Source organism: Cynocephalus volans, chromosome 11 (genome assembly GCF_027409185.1).
Source record: "Cynocephalus volans isolate mCynVol1 chromosome 11, mCynVol1.pri, whole genome shotgun sequence".
Taxonomy (NCBI): domain Eukaryota; kingdom Metazoa; phylum Chordata; class Mammalia; order Dermoptera; family Cynocephalidae; genus Cynocephalus; species Cynocephalus volans.
Genome location: NC_084470.1, coordinates 43,769,301 through 43,788,917, shown reverse-complemented (window position 1 = coordinate 43,788,917; position 19,617 = coordinate 43,769,301). Strand labels below are relative to the sequence as shown.

At 45.8% G+C, this 19,617-nt stretch overlaps 1 protein-coding gene across 2 annotated transcripts in view; it reads left to right on the top strand.

The window, feature by feature from the left end:
* The window catches only part of OSBPL10 (oxysterol binding protein like 10), a 270,826-nt gene extending 251,816 nt beyond the window's left edge, over nt 1–19,010 (top strand). For both annotated transcript variants that reach the window (XM_063115072.1, XM_063115071.1), the window contains 5 exons: nt 4,641–5,121; nt 13,235–13,421; nt 15,237–15,419; nt 18,508–18,661; nt 18,933–19,010. In XM_063115072.1, coding sequence (XP_062971142.1) covers nt 4,641–5,121; nt 13,235–13,421; nt 15,237–15,419; nt 18,508–18,661; nt 18,933–18,977 — 1,050 coding nt within the window. In that variant the 3' untranslated portion in view covers nt 18,978–19,010. The remainder of the gene's footprint in view (nt 1–4,640; nt 5,122–13,234; nt 13,422–15,236; nt 15,420–18,507; nt 18,662–18,932) is intronic.
* Nucleotides 19,011–19,617: the final 607 nt, after the last annotated feature.

Sequence of the window (19,617 nt, the reverse complement as noted above, 5' to 3'; positions counted from 1 at the left end):
CAGTAAAGTTGCAAGAATACTACAATAGACTCTCTTATATTCTTCACTTTTATTGCCAATCATGAGCATTTTGCACTTAGTGTTTCTTCTCCCTGCTTACCTCTCCTCCTCCCCTGCCTCCTTCCATTTCTGTCTCCCCCTCTGCAGCCCCACACATACACATGCACCTATGTGTATATGTTTATTTTTCATTGAGCTGTTTTAGAGTATGTTGCAGACATGACAGTTCTCTCCTAACCCTTTGGTGAGTATCTCCTAAGAGCAAGCACATTCTCTACACAATACATTTGTCACACAGGAAATTTGACATTGGTACAGTAGTACTATTTCATATACAGCCCATAGTAAAATTTTCCTGAATTGTCCCAATAATGCCCTTTATAGCCATTTTTCTGAAAATTCAGGATCATGTTACATTTTATCATGTCACTTTACTGTCCTTTAATCTGGAAAATTCTCCCTCCCCTCCTTTTTTTTTTTTTTTTAAAATGGCAGTGATGTTGAAGAGTCCAGGTTGGATTTTATTGTACAGTGTTCTCAGCTTGGATTTGCTGATTTTATTCCTTACAGAGTCAGATTAAATAATTTGGGTAGTAATAACACACAGATGATGTTGAGCAGAGCATTTTCCCTTTGATAAAGAGAAGGTGGAGATGCTAATGGCATCCTTCTGGCTCCTAAGGAGCCTTTGAAGCCCCATCCTAGAGTTTGCCCAGCCCCATTCTTTGGCCCCCAGGGTGTCTCAGTAGATCACATGGGGTTTGGGGTGGACCAGGTTTGAGTCCACTCATTCATTAGATATTTAGTGAGCATTTCTGATGCATCAGATTCTGTGGTTCCTTGCCCCAGAAAACATGGTCCTGAAATAATCTAGGTCCTGTGTCAGAGCTGCCTTAAACACACTGCCGACCCAGAAGTTCCTTGGTATGCATCTGAATATTCTGGTGTTCTTGAGAGAAGCAGCAACTGAAAACTTGGCCTGAAGTAGTGTGAAGTATGAAAAGCACAGTGAAGGGGAACCTGCATTTAAAAGTATGGGGAATCACATACGGCGTGTCAAAGGAAATGAAGGTGTCTCCTCTAGAGCACGGTGCCACAGCCTGTCTTGCTTCATGCCAGGTACTGGGGCTCAGATCCGTCCACAGCGAGCTTCCAGTCTGCAAACGTGTGCGTTAATCGCAGAAGAGCACCGGAGATGCTGTGTCCGAGACGTGTGAGGGGCGCAGTGAGGACACAGAGGGATGTGGAGGAGTGGCTGGGTCAGCCTTGGGAGCAGGAACTGTCGGAAGAAGCTTCATGGAGGAGGTGGCCCTGAGCTGAGCAGCTGCTTACCCAGACAAGGCAGGAGAGCGGGCAGGAAGGGGACGGAGTGACAGTGTGCATGAGTGGGGGGAGGCCGAGGGCAGAGGGGGAGGCCAGGTGGGACTTGATTCATCTGCTATGGAGATCTCAGAAAGATGGGTCTGGCTGTGGCGGGGAGAAGAGCAGGGGGTGGGCAGGAGACTGGAGGCCAGGTGGGGAGCCCCAGCTGCCGCGTGCTTGCTTCAGCACCTGCGGCCTCCCCTCTGTAACGTTAATGGTAGCACCTGGAATGGTGGATTTTCTTGCCGTACCAGGAGAGCAGAATGGCCTAGAAGGTGGGGCTCATGTCCCCCTCTCTTTCCTGTGCTATCTCCTTCCTACTTCTTAGTCAGTGACAGCAGATGGGGTGGCCCAGCCGTCCCAGTTCCTACATCCAGTGAACCCTCTGTCCCTAGTCTGCTGAGGGAAAGCCAGTGTTCTCATTAGCCAGAAGTAGATGATCCTGATGTGTCGCTGGGTAATGGAAAGGACTTGGGGGTGGCAGTTGGGAGCCCTGAGGTTCCCCACTGGTTTGGCCACTGGGTGGCATGAGCACAGTGCTGTCTGTCCCTTTCCCGGTCTCTTTCGGCACCTGTGAGATCGGGCATTGAACTACTTAATCTTGAAGATCCCTTTTAGTTCTGATATTCAGTGATTTGGGGTTCCAAGTATAGTTCTTTTTCTTACTTATTTTAGTCCTTTAGCTTCTGAGTTCAGAAATGCTGACCAAATTAGGGGAAATGCCTTAAATTGTTGTCCTTTTCAAAAGTACACAATTAGAGTAAATGTAGCAGAGACTCTCATTGTAATTTCAGTCTTGGGTACAAACGTGAGAATTCTAGTGCAGAGATGGAACTGTTGCCAGAGGAGCCCATTGCTGCAGAGTGGGGAGACGGACGGGAGTCAAGGTCGTGAAATTGTCTTTAATTGCAGCTGTGCTGTCAGGGCTGACCACCTCTGTGTGTGATTCTGTCCTTTCCCTCCCCTGCCTGCATTCTGATCCCAGGCCCCGTGGACCTGGGGAGGGAGAAAGGGAAATGGAGCCATTTAAGGATGGTGTGAAGGTGCAGACACTTGTGGCTGCTTTTTCTTTTTAATTGATTTGGCCTTGTTGGGAGGTTTCCAGGCAGCTTAAATCCACACTCTCCAACCTGTGTGGCCTGTCTCGGTGGAGTTCATAGGGAAGCCCTTGAGCAATTCTGGGGGTGGGAGGCGAAGGGTAGCTCATGTTGGGGGATTACTTGCTTGCTTGTTCTTTATTCTGCCATTGGACAGCAGTGTGGCCAGAGGGCGGGTGGTGAGAGGCCACAGGGAGAGGACAGCAGGCTGGCCCTGGCAAAACTTCTTTGGAAGAGCAGAACAGCCCCCAGAGAGCATGGTGATCACTGCTGAATGATGACATGTTCTCACCAAAGCCACAGGAAGTAATAGAGGTGGCATTCGAAGGCCATTCCAAACCAGGATGTGCTTTTCCTGGCCAGATGAGGTTCTCAGGCAGCCAAATTCTCAATTTTGTCAAGTTGTAGCTGAAAGAAAACTAGGAAATCTCCATTGATTTGCATACTATAGCTGTGTTTTAAATAATATTTCCTCTTCCTGTATATTAGAAAAGCAAAGCAGAAAGATGCTAAGAAAAAATATGAGACATGTTCACGTTTTAGGTCTTTTTATATCTGGATTGTGTTATATGTTCAATTTTATACCTGGCTTCTTTTTTTACTTAGCACGGGTACATTTTCCTCTGACATAGTTTTTAAATGAATGATGGAAAAGCATTAGGTGTCTACCAAACTTTACTCGAATGGGCTGGGATTTTAACAGTTTCCTCTGAAATCTCTGTGCTCTGCTCATCTCACGTCTGCCTGTATCTTTCTCTCTGGATGTCTCTTCTCCCTTCCATTGTGTCCACATCATTTTCAAGGAAGTTTCTTAGAAAGCTGAAGTGGGGTCAGAGTTACAGATCTCTAAGCCTGTGGGATGTTTGCGGTCAGTGATCATACACCTTGCCACAGGTTTTCGTGGGAGTTAGGAATTGTATGAGGGAAGAACAGAATTAATCCTGTAAGGAGGGAGGGAAACCAGCCACGTGGCACTGGTCAACCCGCCTGAGCCGGGCATTGTACCTCTGCCCTCGTCAGGGTTGCTGAGGAACCAGCAGATATGGGCTGGTTGTCCCGATTAAAAATCCTGTGAATCCATGTTGGGAGGAACAGCGTGAGATGCTCCAGGTTGAAGCTAGCTGTGTCTTGCTGCTGAGTGGGTGTAATATTAATACCTAATAACTAAGTTATTTTAGGATCACTCTAGGACAGTGAGAAATGGGCTCTTTCTGCTTGACATAACCATAATACTGGTGAGTTACCTGCTTCCCAGGTTCAGAATATCTTTCATTTGCTGTAAATGACTTAATGGTTGGGTGATAGGCATTTGGGTTGTAGAGCCCCTGAGCGACCACCTGGATCTTCTTTGGATCAACCAGGAGTCTCTTTGTTCCGTCCCTGACAGTCATCCAGGTTTCTACTTACCTTCAGTCATGGGCCAGTAACAAACCTAGGGGCAGCCCTGTGCCAGCCTTTCACCAGAAGATTCTGTATGTTAAGCACTGGCCTACTTCTTTGTAAGTTCCTCTGCTTTCTTCTGGCTTGGCCTTCTGGAGCAGCCTCCACAGGTGGAATCACCATGGTCCCTCTTCTCTGTGGACATTTGTTTGCTGCTGGGCCTGCCTCCCGGACCCCTGGGCCGGGCCCTCTCCATTGTCCTACCCTGCCTATGTCGTGATGGGCTTTACACACCACTCTTCTAACAAAGATCTCCAAGTAGATACTCTTGTGGGTGGTGGGTCCTGGTCTGCCTAGATCCCCTTTGAAGTGGCTCCAACAAATCCCAGTATGTATGTTTGTGGGAACACACAGAGCGCCCCCTTGGTCATGCCTGCTGGCAGGAGGAATACAGAAGAGTTCTTCCAAGCTGTTTTCTTCATGTGTCCAAAAAATGCACATTAAAGAGGGATGAGTGTTAGGAGAGCCATGGCAGAGAGAGAGAGGTGGAGACTATTTGTTTTAGCCCAAACAAGCAAGGGAGAGAACCAGTCTGAATGGTCTTGCCCATAAGCTGGTCTGATGCTGATGCTGCCGCCACTTCCAGTTTGGTTGGTAATGTTTCCCTTGATTTGTCATTTGTGCACAAATCGGAAGCTGTTCCCTGGCTTGAGCTGTTTACGGACTTGCTTGGCAGTGGTTGCAGCCTTTTCCATGTAATCACAGAGACTCCCGTGTGACTTTGTGTCCCTCTGCATGCAGGTGGTGCTTCCCACGTTTATTCTGGAGAAGCGGTCCTTGCTGGAGATGTATGCAGATTTTATGGCACACCCAGACCTGCTGCTGGCCATCACTGCTGGGGCCACACCAGAGGAGAGAGTCATTTGCTTTGTGGAGTATTATCTCACAGCCTTCCATGAGGGCCGCAAGGGGGCCTTGGCCAAGAAGCCCTACAACCCCATCATCGGTGAGACGTTTCACTGCTCCTGGGAAGTTCCCAAGGACAGGGTCAAGCCAAAGAGGACGTCTCTCCCCTCTCCTGCCAGCTGTCATGAGCACCTGATGGCTGATGACCTGTCTAAAAGCTACAAACTGAGGTTCGTGGCTGAGCAAGTGTCCCATCACCCGCCCATCTCCTGCTTCTACTGTGAGTGCAAGGAGAAGAGACTGTGCGTCAACACTCATGTATGGACCAAAAGCAAGTTCATGGGCATGTCCGTGGGGGTCTCTATGATAGGGGAAGGTAAGCCACATCCTCTGTCGGAGTTGGGCTTTTACACCTCATAGATGATTGACAATTTTGTGTATGGAGTTTTTTGTTATTTTTGTTTTGAAATTGGGTGGTGGGTGGCAAAGAGGGATAGGTTTTGTTATTTTTGGCCCAGGTCTGGTAATTTCCCAGTGGGCCCAAGGTGATAGACCAGGTGGGATGTGGCCGTCTGCCTGTCCAGCCGCCCACCTGAGTCTTCACGTGCTGTGCTCGTGCACACCTTCCACGTGCGTTTCTCTCAGCTTTGTGTGAATATTGGAGTTGGCTCCAAGTCTATGGAAACGCATGTCTGTTCATTCTCGCTGGTGTTCTGGCTTGGAGACGATGAGGATAATTGTGCCGCCTGTTCAAAATCAGCTCATTAAAGTTGCCCGGGCAAATCTTTTGACTCTATGCTAGAAATTCTGAAGAAGAAACACAGATAATCACACCACTGGTGGATTACATGTTGCTATTTTATCAAATGGCTGTGAATGAAGTTTATTCATTGTCTGAAGAAACATAATAATCCTTGTTAGATTCAAGCATCTGTGTTAGTGCTTCTTCAACTTTTATGAGTCACAAATCCCTTTGAGATGCCGAGGCTGTGATTCTCTTCCTAGGAAAAAAGAAAATCTAACACAAACGTTGCCTTTTAGGGGGTACCTGGCTTCTTGGAAGCCCTTCCAAAATCCCATGAGACAAGACACAATTTCCATTCACTTAGCACATTTTTATTGAGCACCTACTAGATGCCGGACATTGTCTTAGTTGCTGTGAATACTTGAATAAACAAAACAGACAAAAATACCCTCTGATCTTATGAAGCTTCTACTACTACTATCTACTGGAGAAATACAATAAGTAGGTAAATAAAATCAAGTATGTGGTACGTTGGAAGATGATATTTGCTGTAGAGAGAAATGAAGCAGAAAGTTCTGGAGAGAACTGGGGAGAGAGCAGGTAAGCTTTTTAGATGGATGGCCAGCTGGGAAGGGCTTGCTGAGAAGGTGACATTTGAGGAAAGACCTGAAGGGGACGAGGAGGGGCAAGCTTGGTAGACCATCAGGGGAAGCACAGATAAGGCACAAAGAACAAGGCAGAGGCCCAAAGGCAGGATGGCCCCAGCATGGTGTGGCTGGAGCAGCGTGAACAGGGGTGAGGGTGAGGTACCTAACACTGTTGGACGTCCCTGTGGGAGCTTGTCATCGAAGGGGTGCAGTTGCTTTGAAATGCTTAGCCAGCTCTGATGAGTCTAGCTACCCCTCGTTTTGCAGATGAGGATCCTGAGGGAGGCACCATGCCTGGGGACACATGTATTAGGGGTCTTCAGAAAGTTCATGGAATGATTTGTATTATCTTTCAATTCCATATTTCCATGGACTTTCTGAAGTACTCTCACAACACCCAACAGTATCCATCTGCTGTCAGCATGAGCTAGTGAAGAGGGCTGCAAGGCAGGTGCTGGGGTCCCCTGCAGGCAGCGACTGTGTCTCATCAACTCATCTCTGACCTGTGGATGAGAAACCAGAATCTGGGAAGGTTCAGGGAGTCACTGGAGGTCACAAGCCCAGGAATATGGAGCAGGTGGGGTCAGGGTTAGGCGGTGGCTGGTCAGAGGGCTTCAGGGTCCCTGTGAGGGCCTAGCCAGGGCTGTGGAGGCCTGTCTCTCTGAAGCTGAGACAACACACTTGGTTCAGGTGTGCTTCCAGGGAGCAGGGGCAGAGGTTTGAGATGGATGTTTCCTTCCAGACCTCTCTTATGGCCCCAGTGACTGCTTGTTCTCCTGAACTTGGCCTTCTCCACAGACTGAGTGATAGGGAGCTGCCCCTGTGCAGCACTGCTTGGGTTAAAACCAAGTGGCAGGTCCCAACAAGTGCGTCTCAGCCCAGGCTATGGACTTCTGAGGTCAGTTCTGTGAGCCAGGAGCACAGGTGAAACTACTCTGGTAGCTCCTACTGTTGGAAGCAGGTAGAAGATTGCTAGGGACCCCCATGGGAGCTTTATGTTTGCACTGATTTGTATTCTTGGGTTTGTAATAAAAAATGGGAGCAACATTAATCTTGATTTTGACTTGTCTGGGTCTTTGTATTTTCACAGGTTGCTAAAGGCCTGCCTTGTGCTATGAGGTTTGTACCTGTAAAATCTATTCAGTACAACCAAACCAAACAAAAATTGATATTCAGGAGACCTATTTCATTCTGTTTAACTTTATCACTTATTCTAAATTTCCCACATAATAAACTCTTTAAGGGTGGAATATGTTTGATTGCTAGAGAAGGTAGACAAGGCAGTTCACATGTTCAGTTTATACTCACGCCCTGTATGAGTGGATGATTCCTAGCACATTTTATACAGATGCTGTTTTAAACATGTTTACCTCCTTATCTATAACGGTGGTGGCTCAGATCAATCATTGGGTTCTCCATTCACTCATCCATTCATTTGTGAAATGATCGGCGCCATCCTTGGTGCTGGGGACACAGCAGAGGCCACAGCACACAGAAGTCCCTGCCCTCAGGAGCTGTCGCCCAATGGGCAGGTCAGGCCGAAGACAAGGCACGGTGTGTGGAGTCAGCAGGGTGATAGGCGGCGATTGGCACTAACAGACGGAACAGTAAGGGTGATAGAGAGTGGGGTCAGGCAGGGACGTGGTGATTTTCAGTGGGGTGAACATCAGCAAGAATGGAGCATTTGAGTAAGGGCTTGAAGCAGGTGAGGGAGGAATTCTTGTGGACAGCTTTTAGAAAGGGGCTCTGAACAAAAGGAGCAGCCAGTGCAAAGGCCCTGGGGTGGGAGGTGTGGCTGGGGTGTGTTAAGCACAGCGAGGGGCCATTGTGGCTGTGAGCAAGGGGTGGGCTAGAGGAGAGGATGGGCTGGATCATGGGGTCTGGTCTGGGGGCCCTAGAAGGACTTTGGCTTTTACTCAGAGATGGAAGTCCCTGGAGAGTGGACATGATTTCTGCAGCATCGCCATGGCTGCCGTGCGAAGCTTAGACCGAAAGCAGGAGTGGGAGGGCCCTGTAGAGAGAAATTTTCTTACTTCTCTTTCACACACACCCATACCCACACCCACACACATACCGCAGAGCTTAGAGTAAGTGTCCCGTGAATATACAATCTTTTGATAAAACCGAATACATTTTCTGGTCCATAAAAACGTTTATCCACCTTCCTTTCTGGGGACTTCCCTGCACTCAGCAGAAATGCTGCCACTTTTCAAGACATGGGAAACCAGATTCTTACATTGGAGTACAGGGTGGATGCCTCTTAGTCTGTGGGCCCCTAAGAAGGGATTGTTGCCATGAGAAAAATATCTGGAAGTTTTTGATAAAGATTTGCAAATCCATTTATAGTGATTTAGGGAATTCTTCAATCAGAGAAACTCAGTCTCCTTCTAACCTTTGGGATTCTTCCTTCCCTTACCAAATAGTAGCCCCCCCCCCTTCTACCACAAGCAGTGGGCTCTGGGGAGGGAGGGGTGTGCATGGCTTCACATGTGTGGTTAGGTCCTGTGCCGGCTCCTACCTCCCAACACAGTTTGCCCCTTGCTCCTCTCTTCCCTCTCCTTCTCTGTACCTGATCTGTCCTGTCACCCCTCTGGTGTCTCCAGCCCTCTATTTAAGCCACGTTATCCACAGGCTCCACCCTAGCCCAGCAGAATGCTTGGCCTCCTTTCATTGCTTCTGGAACTGTACTTGAGAGAGTGGTGAGGTCCTTTTGGCCCTACTTCTGCAGTATGCCTCCAGAAGTCAGCTGACATCTTTACTTTTTGTTACTTCTGGCAGTTGCTGAGCGTCTGTGCTTTCAAAGGGTAGGCCTGTGGTGTCCCAGGGTCTTAGCTCCCTGCTTCCCAGCAGGCAGTGAGTGGGGCCTTTACTTCACTTTGTACAGCCCCAGGCACACTTAATGCCCTGGTTGATGGTTGAGAAGCTGTATAGCACTATCTCCCGAGGCCCTCAGATGTAGTCATCCCTGAAGCAGAGTTAGAATGTGCTGCTCTCACTTTTTCCACCTGCCTTAAAATTGTGCCAGTACCATGCTGTTTTGGTTATTATAGCTTTGTAGTATAGTTTAAAGTCAGGTAGTGTTATGCCTCCAGCTCTATTTTTTTTGCTCAGCATTGCTTTGGCTATGTGTGGTCTTTTGTTATTCCATATAAATATCTGGATAGTTTTTTCTGATAAAAATGTCATTGGAATTTTGATGGGGATTGTGTTGAATTTGTATATCACTTTGGGTAGTATGGACATTTTCCCAATGTTGATTCTTCCAATCCAAGAGCATGGGATATCTTTCCATCTTGTATCCTCTCTAATTTCTCTCAGCAGTGGTTTGTAGTTCTCGTTATAGAGATTTTTCACATCCTTGGTTAACTCAATTCCTAAGTATTTTATTTTTTTGGTGGCTGTAGTAAATGGGCAAGCTTTCTTGATTTCTCTTTCTGCATGTTCACTATTGTAGAATAGAAATGCTACTAATTTTTGTGTGTTGATTTTGTATCCTGCTACTTTGCTGAAATCATTTATCAACTCCAAGAGTTTTTTTGTAGAGGCTTTAGGCTGTTTAATATATAGGATCATGTCATCTGCAAACAGGGACAGTTTGACTTCATCTTTTCCAATCCGGATGTCCTTTATTTCCTTCTCTTCTCTGATTGCTCTGGCTAGTACTTCCAAAACTATGTTGAATAGGAATGGTGAGAGTGGGCATCCTTGTCTAGTTCCTGTTCTTAAAGGAAAAGCTTTCAGCTTTTCCCCATTCAGGATGATATTGGCAGTGGGTCTATCATATATGGCTTTAATTATGTTGAGATAATCACCTGCCTTAAAATTGTATTCAGAACTTCTCAACAGAGTGCTGAGTTTAAAAAGAAGATTCTGGAGATAGACTCTGGAAGGACTCTCTGCAGTCAGCTCTTCCTGACCACCCAGACAGTGTATTCTGCTGTGGAGGGACCTGGGCAGGGGACCTTCGGTTCATTCTTGTGAGGCCTTAAGCTTGCCTAAGTCCTTTCCATAGCAACACCCCTTATCTTACTTATCAATGAAATGTGCCCTCCCTAACACATGATCTTATTTTTTACACAAAATACTTGTAAGAATCCCCAAACCTCAAAGCAGAAGTTTCTGGTTCCTGTGCTCAGAGCTCCTTTTGGGCAGGGATCAGGGGTAGGGAGGTGGGAGGTTTTTCATTTCCTCACATATTCCCTGCATATTCCATGAATTTGTTGACTGGGTTTGAAGTAACATTTTTTCCAATTCTCTCATTTTAAAAATGAGATCCTAGAGGGGTCCACTTGAAATTATTAACATAAATAAATACATGGGCTCATCTCTTAAATTATTGCCTTCAGACTATGGTATATTCACATAGTAAGGAGCCATTGTAAAGCACTTCATTATCCCATGAATTCACTTAGGTTGCGGCTCGGATACTGCCCCCAGCCCCAGCCCCATATTTCTGCAGCCCTGATGTTGAAAGCCCTTAATTGAGACACTGTTGAGTTATCCCACAGCTCCTGTCCGTGGGAAAGCAAGGGCTGCTCACTAACCCCTCCTGGCCCCCCACTGCTGGGGGACTGAGGCCCATTCTGCTGGTCTCTGCAACCCAATTCCTTCCACATCAGAATCAATGTCCAGTAAATGGCACAGCATATTAATTGAGTCTGTGGGGAATGGCAATTAGCACTAGTGATGGCAGTAACACATGTGCATGGGCTTCTGAGTGCCACTGCTGTGTCTGCAGTCAGAGTCTCAGAGATACTTTCTGTGATTCTGTACTTGCCAGAGCAGAGGTCCTAACAGAATATTTTGGTCCTTCAAATTGAGGTTGGATATGAATTTATTTTAATCAGTTTGAAAATCTTAATGCTTTGCATTAAGTTTATTGTAAATCAATTTATGGAATTTCAAATGAAAATCTCCCAGTGTCAGGACTAACTGTGTCATGGAAGTATTGATTTTTTGGCATTTTTCAGCTTCTCTCAGCACTTAGACCAAATGAAGAAGTAACTTTCATTAGTGATCCCATTTGTAAGTCTAATTTTATGGTCAACTCTGAGATACCATCTCACTCCAGTTAGGATGGCTAACATCCAAAAGACAGAATGGTAAGTGCTGGTGAGGTTGCAGAGAAAAAGGAACTTTCATACACTGTTGGTGGGACTGCAAAATGGTGCAGCCTTTATGGAAAATGATATGGAGGTTCCTCAAACAATTACAGATAGATCTACCATATGACCCAGCTATCCCACTGCTGGGAATATACCCAGAGGAATGGAAATCATCATGCCGATGATTTATCGCAGCTCTATATACAATAGCCAAGAGCTGGAACCAGCCCAAATGTCCATCATCAGATGAGTGGATAAGGAAACTGTGGTACATCTACACAATGGAATACTACTCTGCTATAAAAAAGAATGAAATACTACCATTCGCAACAACATGGATAGACTTAGAGAAAATTAAGTGAAACAAGCCAGGCACAGAAAGAGAAATACCAAATGTTCTCAGTTATTTGTTGGAGCTAAAAATAAATAAAGGGTGTGTGGAGGGGAAGAAGAAAGAATAACCACAAAAATTCCTTGATCTGTTTAAGTCAAGTGAACAGATATGAGTGCGGGGAGAGGAACGGGTAAAAGGGTGTGAAAATCAACTACAATGTATTTTGAGAAGTAAAAAATATATAAAAAAAATTTTTTTTATGGTCAGATTTAAGGACAGATTTTTTTTTTAACATAAGCCAAAAAAGGAGAGTTAGCACTCAGAAGGCATACTCACAGATGATTTAATAAATGAGCACATATTTATGGATTTTTCAGAAAAGAGCTAAAGGAATGTGGTCTTCAAATCAGTTTAGCTCTGGGGCACACCAACTTCGGGGACACGAGAGAAATTTCATCTTGGTTTGGGAGAGATTTATCTGAAGATGAGTGGGAGGAAGATGCTGTTGCTTATGCACAGCATTATATTTAAAAAAATCTCTTCCATCCCACACATACATAACCCTGCACCAGACTTTGTGGTTTCCTGTTTATTGCCAAATGGCAATACCATTGTTTTAAGAATTCACTCACTGAGAGAGCTCCTTTGGAGAGTGAGGCGTAATTAGGATGTAAAATCTGCAGGATTCTGGCGGTGTGCCAGGCAGTGGTGCTGAATTGCCTTCTCTGTCTTTGCCGCAGCCCTGTGGATACAGCTACCATCCTCTGTGTATGTCACAGGTGAGAAAACTGAGGCACAGAGAAGTGAAGATCACCAGGCTGGTGAGGGACAGACGATATGGAATGATCTCTCTAAGATCTCATCCAGGTCTTAGAAAAAAATTTGTGGCATGTCCTCCATGCAAAAATGTTGTAAAGAAAATCTCAGCTGCACAATCTTACCTTAGAAAGTTTAATTTGTGAATGAAGCCAGGAAGACCCAGCAGGCTGAGTTCACGGCTGTGTGTCCTCCCATCTGGAGAGTCAGCTGGCTGGACCTGCAAATGGGCGAGAGTCCCCAAGGCATTCCAGTTAAGGACAGGACAGCCTAACCATAGCCTGGGAGCACAGTAGACATCAGGGGTGAGGTTGTGGTGCTGGGGAGATACACTGACTGCCTGGAAGGATTTTACTACCAAGTAGTCCATGGAAGGCAGGGTGACTGGCAGGCCACTCTACAGGGTCCCAGGGCCCTCTCCCAGTAGCCACATGCTCCGAGTGTATGAGGATGTGGCTGGCGCTTGGGCCAGGGGGTTTGGGTGTAGGAATAGGGTAGAGAGGGACATTCTGTTGGAGGTTTCCTGTTGGCAGTGGGTACCTCTCCCTCCTGCCTTTATCACAGTTAATTTTGTGTGCGTTTGGTGATTGATTAACGTCCACCTTTCTGTTCTGCCCCGACAGCAGAGAGTGGGTCTGTCTCGTTCCCCGTTGTATTCTCAGTGCCTTGCACAGTACCTGGCACACAGTAGAGCACATGGCGAATGCACGGTTGGTCTCTGCAGAGGTGGAGATGTGTTGTCTGTTGCAGAAGGCTCCTTTGTTTCCCATCTTTGTATCTCCTGATCCCCAACTACCCTTTTCCCATCTATGTGCTTAACTTTCTCCTTCCTCTCCCTGGAGGTGTGCTGAGGCTCCTGGAACATGGGGAAGAGTATGTATTCACCCTGCCTAGTGCCTACGCGCGGTCCATTCTCACAATTCCATGGGTGGAGCTCGGAGGGAAAGTGAGCATCAACTGTGCCAAGACCGGGTACTCAGCGACCGTGATATTCCACACGAAACCTTTCTACGGAGGCAAAGTCCACAGGTAGGGAGGTGGCTAGGGAGGCTCTGGCTTTGTATTATCACGATGCCCTGAGTTTCTTTTCTCTGTTACAAGACTGAGTTCCAGCAATGGGATGAGTTGGAAATCAATATAGTTGCTGACAGGTTATCTTCAAAAGAGGTCCCTTTTTTCCCCACCTCACATGGTGGTGGTTTGGAGCCCTCTCCCCTCCATACTTATGGTGAAATCTTTGGTGATGCATTTGTAGATCACACACCAGAGAATAAAAGGCACCTCCATTTGTTGCAATAAACTCTCCTTTCTGAGGTTGCAGCCTGTTGCTTGGCTCTGAAGTGATTTGATCTGTGGAGTAAATGTTGCTGGAGCATTCGTCATTTTACGCTAAGTTGGCTACATTAACTATCCTGAGTCTGGTATCATGCATCTGTGAGTGGGACCATTTCTTTCCTTTTAGAAGCTGGGGAAACCCAAGTCTAATAAATTGAAGGAGAGGTCTACTGTTTGAGTAGGCACGAAGTTTTTATTACTACAGTTACAAAAAAAAAAAAAAAAAAAAAAAAAAATCCTCCTACAGAACAGGTCTGTATACGCAAGCTTCCATCTTCTCCGTTTCTTGGAAATTGTCACTCTGCGTGGCATTAACAGGGTGTCAGAGTATCATCTGGGCATGTGGATGCCCAGACTGGCATGCTGGAGCCGTCACACGCTGGCTCGCAAGAGCTGATTTGTGTGCATTTCTCCCTAGTTCCACGATCAGTGATACCATATTGGTTAAAATCAGCATGGGGGAATACCACAGAAATTGGCAAATGTTACAGGTCAGGTGTTTTCCCTCATGGAGCGCCAGCTGTTAAACATTTACCAGCACAGCACTAATCCCCTTCTGCTGTGTGCATCCTGGAAGATTCCACATACCTGCCTGGGAGCCTCTGCCTCGCCACCTAGGAACTGTGGCTGTTTTCACGTTCAGGGAGGAAGCTTCCAAACCTATGTTTAAAAACTCTAAATTCAGCTTGAGCTGGGCCATTAGAAAAAAAGGAGCTTGGCTCCCACGCTTGGCCGCTTTGGAGCAGGCTTTCCTGTTCTGCTGTGTTGCTCTGACTGCGCCGAGCTCCACAGTGAAGAGCAGGCAGGCATTTGCCTTGACCCAGAGGCCGAGACCTGGAGTTCCCTAAGGCAGGCAGGTGAAAAGACAGGTCACAAATCTCCACAGAGGCCTCTTGAATGAGAGGTTGACAGTTGTCCCTCAGAGCCACTGCTGTGAGTAGGAATGTATTGATGTAAGGCCAAGAGTCTAGTTTTGCTCAGCCTTCACTCAGGGGATTTGTGGAGGCTATGGTGGACGTTTCCCTCCTTTGAGCTCCGGTGGGATTGTGAGCAGTTGTGTTTGACCCACATACAGAACTGACCTGGCTTAAAGCTTGAAAAGCTTTCCCTACACTCTTACATTCTTTTTGTGGTTAAAATGTACCACTATTAGAGGCTATTTTGGAGAGGAGAATATATTTTATTTTGTCTTTACTGAATTGCTTTATTTTCATCCCAGTGATAACATTTTACACAACCATTGAGTGTTTATCAAAACTAAGAAATTACCATTGCTACGTACTATTAGCTAATCTACAGACTTTATTCAGATTTCACTAGTTTTTCCACCGATGCCGCCCTTTTCTGTTCAAGGATATTACATCATATTTTAAGAGCTAGTCTTTGAGCAAAACTGAAAAACAATCCCTCCTTCCCCATAAAAAAATCTCTAAGTATGAGTGCACCTTTGAAGTCTCTGTTTTGATAAATCTTGCAAAGTGTGTTCAGTTGACTCATTCATTAATTCAGGGTCACAGCAGAAGTGAAGCACAATCCAACCAACACCATTGTTTGTAAAGCCCACGGGGAATGGAATGGCACCTTAGAGTTCACCTATAGCAATGGAGAAACCAAAGTCATCGACACGACTACGTTGCCAGTGTATCCTAAGAAGATCAGACCTCTCGAGAAGCAGGGGCCCATGGAGTCCAGGTGAGAATAAGGTTGCGTTTCTCTCTCCAGTTTAGTTGTCCTCAGTGCTTGACCTGAGGGACAGAGAGGAAGTCTTTGAAATCCCAGCTATTGAAATGGGCCAGGAATCAAATTCTTCTGGTTTCTTTAGATATTTGAATTTTCCACTTTGCATCATCTAGGAATAGATCCTTTTAGCTTTGAGTCATTCTGCAATTATGTGGTGGGGTGTGAAGATAGCCTATGGCAGACTTTTAATGTCTGTCCTGAAAAAGTTTGTTAGCTCAACTGATCTGTTGTTTGATTGCAAAGTTAAATACAGAGAGTTGCTAGTAATCAAAAAAACTGTACAGTGAAGCAATGAGATGCTATTTTTTTTCTTACCAGATTAGCAACATTATTAAAAAAAAAATTCAGTGCTGGGAAAGGGTGTAGTAAAATTGACACTCGTACTCTGTCTTTCCAATAGGAGAGTGTGAAATATAGTTGCACAGATCAGTAGATTTATTTATTTATTAAAAGATCACTGGTAAGTGGATCTTAACCCTCCACTTGGTGGTGTCAGCACCACGCTCTCCCAAGTGAGCCGTGGGCCGGCGCCTGGATCTGTAGATTTAAACTCATGAATTCACTTTAATCTTGAATTCTACTTCTGGAATCTATTCTCAGGGAAAATTCTTAAATTCAGACAAGATTTTAAACAAAAGTTCAGACAAAAGTTGTTTTCTTTAAAAAATAAAGAAACTCCAACATTTGGAAAAAGGTTAATTATGAAATAACTGTTCAGTTAGTTTATTCACACTGTAGTATGAGTATAATGCAGCCACTTAAAATGATGTTTATACAAAATCTTCTTGAAATATGCCATTTTTCTTTTTTAATCTAGGACATTAGCAAACTGTGGCTCATGGGACAAATCCAGCCCATGGCTGATTTTTTAAATCAAGTTTTATTGGAATACAGCCATGATCATTCATTTACTTTATGGCTGCCTTCCTGCTGCAACAGCAGAGTTAAGTAGTTGCAACCAAAACCATATGGCTTGCAAAGCCTAAAATGTTTTATCTGGCTCCTTACAGAAAGTGTTTGCAAAATCCTGCTTTAATCTAAAAGTATGTGCTCTTTAGAAATATGATTTAGGTTTCAAATGAAATTACAATGATTCTACAAAAGGACTTGCTATTACTAGAAGAGTTTATAACCAAATGGAAAAAGTACTTATTAAGTGGAAACAAAGCAGGGATACCAAAGTGTATAAATGATACATTATAACTGAGTTTAATAAAAATAGAGTTCAGTATCCCTGGAATCTTTGCTTTGTTGCAGGATTAGTATACTCTTTAATCTGTTTATTGGAGGACAGTGAGCATAGCCTTCTCTGTGTCCAGATGGAGAGCATGAACTCTAATTGGTCGTCCTTTCAGCCTGAGCCTATCAGGCGGTAGTAGCAGGACAAGGGAAAGGCCTCCTTTGCTTTAGCTTGGTGTTGAGAGCCCTCCCCCTTCCCCCTCTCAGGTGACTCTCGGTTTGGGGCTCCCTCTGCTTGTCTGGGTAGAGCTCTTCATCTGTGGGCCAGTTCCTGTCCTACCACCCCATCTCTAGTCCTTGGGGGTCTCTGCCCTCTAAACTTGAGCCACTGTCTTAGGGACACCCCCAGCCCCTCCCTCAACACGATGAGAGTGGGGGTGATGAAAAGGACTGATTTGACCCAACACCCACCCCCGCAGTGTTTCCTTCCCTCACCCCACTTTACTGTTTTGGCCAGTCTCTCCTCTTAAGTCCAGTGTGAAAGCGTAGTAGAAAGAGCAAGGGCTGTGAGGCCAGACAAACCTTGATATATATCCTAATTCCAGTAGCTTCTCTTGCTGTAAAATGGAGCCAGAGCATGGCTCTCCCTGGGTCTCTGTATGGTGGTATTCAGGATGGGCCCAGCAGGAGTTTGCAGCTGGAGCTCTACCCTTGTTGGTTTCTTCCCTTGGCATCTGACCCTCCTCAGAAGGTGCTGCTCACTGTCCCTGCGTTGCTGGCAGCCCCGTCCGCCCTTTCTCAGTCTGATCACACCAACATTCAAGGCTTACTGCTGGAAAGGGTCAGAGACACCCCATTGTGGAAGTGCTCCCTGGCCCAGGATCTAATGATGGAGCATTCCCTTGCCCCTGGGTGCAGGGGCATCACTTTCTTGAAGCCACGGAGGGAATCTCAGCCACTGAGAATTCTGAGAGTTCCCTTTGTGTGAAATCCTGGCTTCTACTGATGTATTTAAGTGAGGAAGTGTATGGGTTATGGGTGCCCTGCTTAATCCTGGTTTTACTCCTCACCCTTTAAATCAGAGTGTGTCTGAATCAGGACTGGTCCCGGGAGGTTCCTGAGTAGGAAGTCTGTGTCAGACAGAAGCCAATCTATGCTGCCTTCTACAATAAATGAATGAGGCAGAGAAGTGGCTTTCTGTGTAGACACGGGGGAGATGATAGATCCTGAACCATAAACACACACAATTAGTCTGTAACTCATAATTTTGGGTTCCCTTGGGAGAAAACAGGCATCATTCATATTATAAGCTTGGTGACATCAGGCAAGTCACTTAATCTTTTGTGGATCTTAGTTTTCTCCTCAGTAAAGTGGAAATAATAATATAGCATCTATATTATTGGACTGTTATGAGGATTAAAGAGTTTCTACAAGTACCTCAAAAAGTTCATGGAAAGATTTGTATTTTAAATTCTATTTTTCATGAACTTTTTGAAGTATGCTCACATATTGTAAAATGCTTAGAAGTACGATAAATGCCATATGTATCTGCTGTTGTTGTTTGTACTAGTAGTACACTGCCTACTACCGCAATTATTGTTAGATTTGATCCCCAGAAACTCAGAGCCCCGAGAAAGGTATGCTCCTCGGGACAAGTGGAGAGTGGGAACAACACAGGCGTGGAGTCAGGTAGCCCTGGGCTCAAATCCTGGTTCTTAGGGTCTTTGAGGCACCTGTGATGAGCTACCCCTGCAGATGGCTTGCCTCAGTGCACCTACCCTGCTCTGGCCACTCCTTGCTGAGGATTGTCATCCTCCAGCCAGCTGGCCCGCCTGATTGTTCCTTCTCCATGCATCCCTAGGAACCTCTGGCAGGAGGTGACTCGACACCTGCGGCTGGGGGATATCGACGCAGCCACTGAGCAGAAGCGGCACCTTGAGGAGAAGCAGCGGGTGGAGGAACGGAAGCGAGAGAACCTCCACATGCCATGGCAGCCCAAATATTTTATCCAGGAGGTAACTCCACTACCCATCATTGTGCTCTTGCCCACAAGAGAGCTTGTTCTGAGTGAGAGGGCAGATGGGTTTTTCTTGCTAACCCAGCAGACTGGATGAAGAACAGATGGGGCAGTGGAGATCCTGGGGGGTGGGTGGGGGCAGCTTGGCTCTGGCTTGGCCTGGGTGTGAGACATCAGGAACGTGGCAGTCACACAGGGTGGCAGTCCTGGGCTTCCACCTTTTTCCTGCTGGGAGTTCTCAATGTAATGCCTCCTTCCTTCTCTTACAGGGTGATGGCTGGGTCTACTTCAATCCCCTCTGGAAGGCACACTGATGAGGTGGAGGTGCAGAGCTTTCGAAAATAGCCATTTTTGTAGGAATTAAAGTGTTACAGCGTCAAGATTCTGTTGGCATTCACTGAGACCTGTTGTTAGCAACCAAGAAATGTTAACAGAGAGAAATTATATACTGTGAAAAAATGCACCCCCAAACTCTGCTAGAGGATTGAATTTATTCAAGAGCCATTTGGGGCATGTGTGTGTACACACTGTATATGTTCACACTCATGCACTATGTACACATCTACTGACTATTACACATGTAAATACTGCTCTCACCAAGGTTTAAGAGGGTAATCTTGAGCTCCTTTTTATTAGTGACGTTTGAAGTTTTCTATTTTTCACTTTGCCAAAAATGTTTTACACTCAAAGATATTCTCACTTAGTCAACTCCTGTCAAAACAAAGGTGAATTGGCATGACCCAACTGACATTCATATGGTACAAAGTGGCTCATTCCTGGTAGAAGTATGGGTGGCTATCATTTCAAAATTATTGTGAGTCTCACCTCCATCCCCACCCAAGAAAGAAACTACTATTCCCTGTTCAATATATGTGGGCAGGAAGCTGTTAAAGGTTTATGCCAGAGCCTTCCAGAATGGAGCACCTCTGGGAGAACCTAGAGCCAGGCCTTACC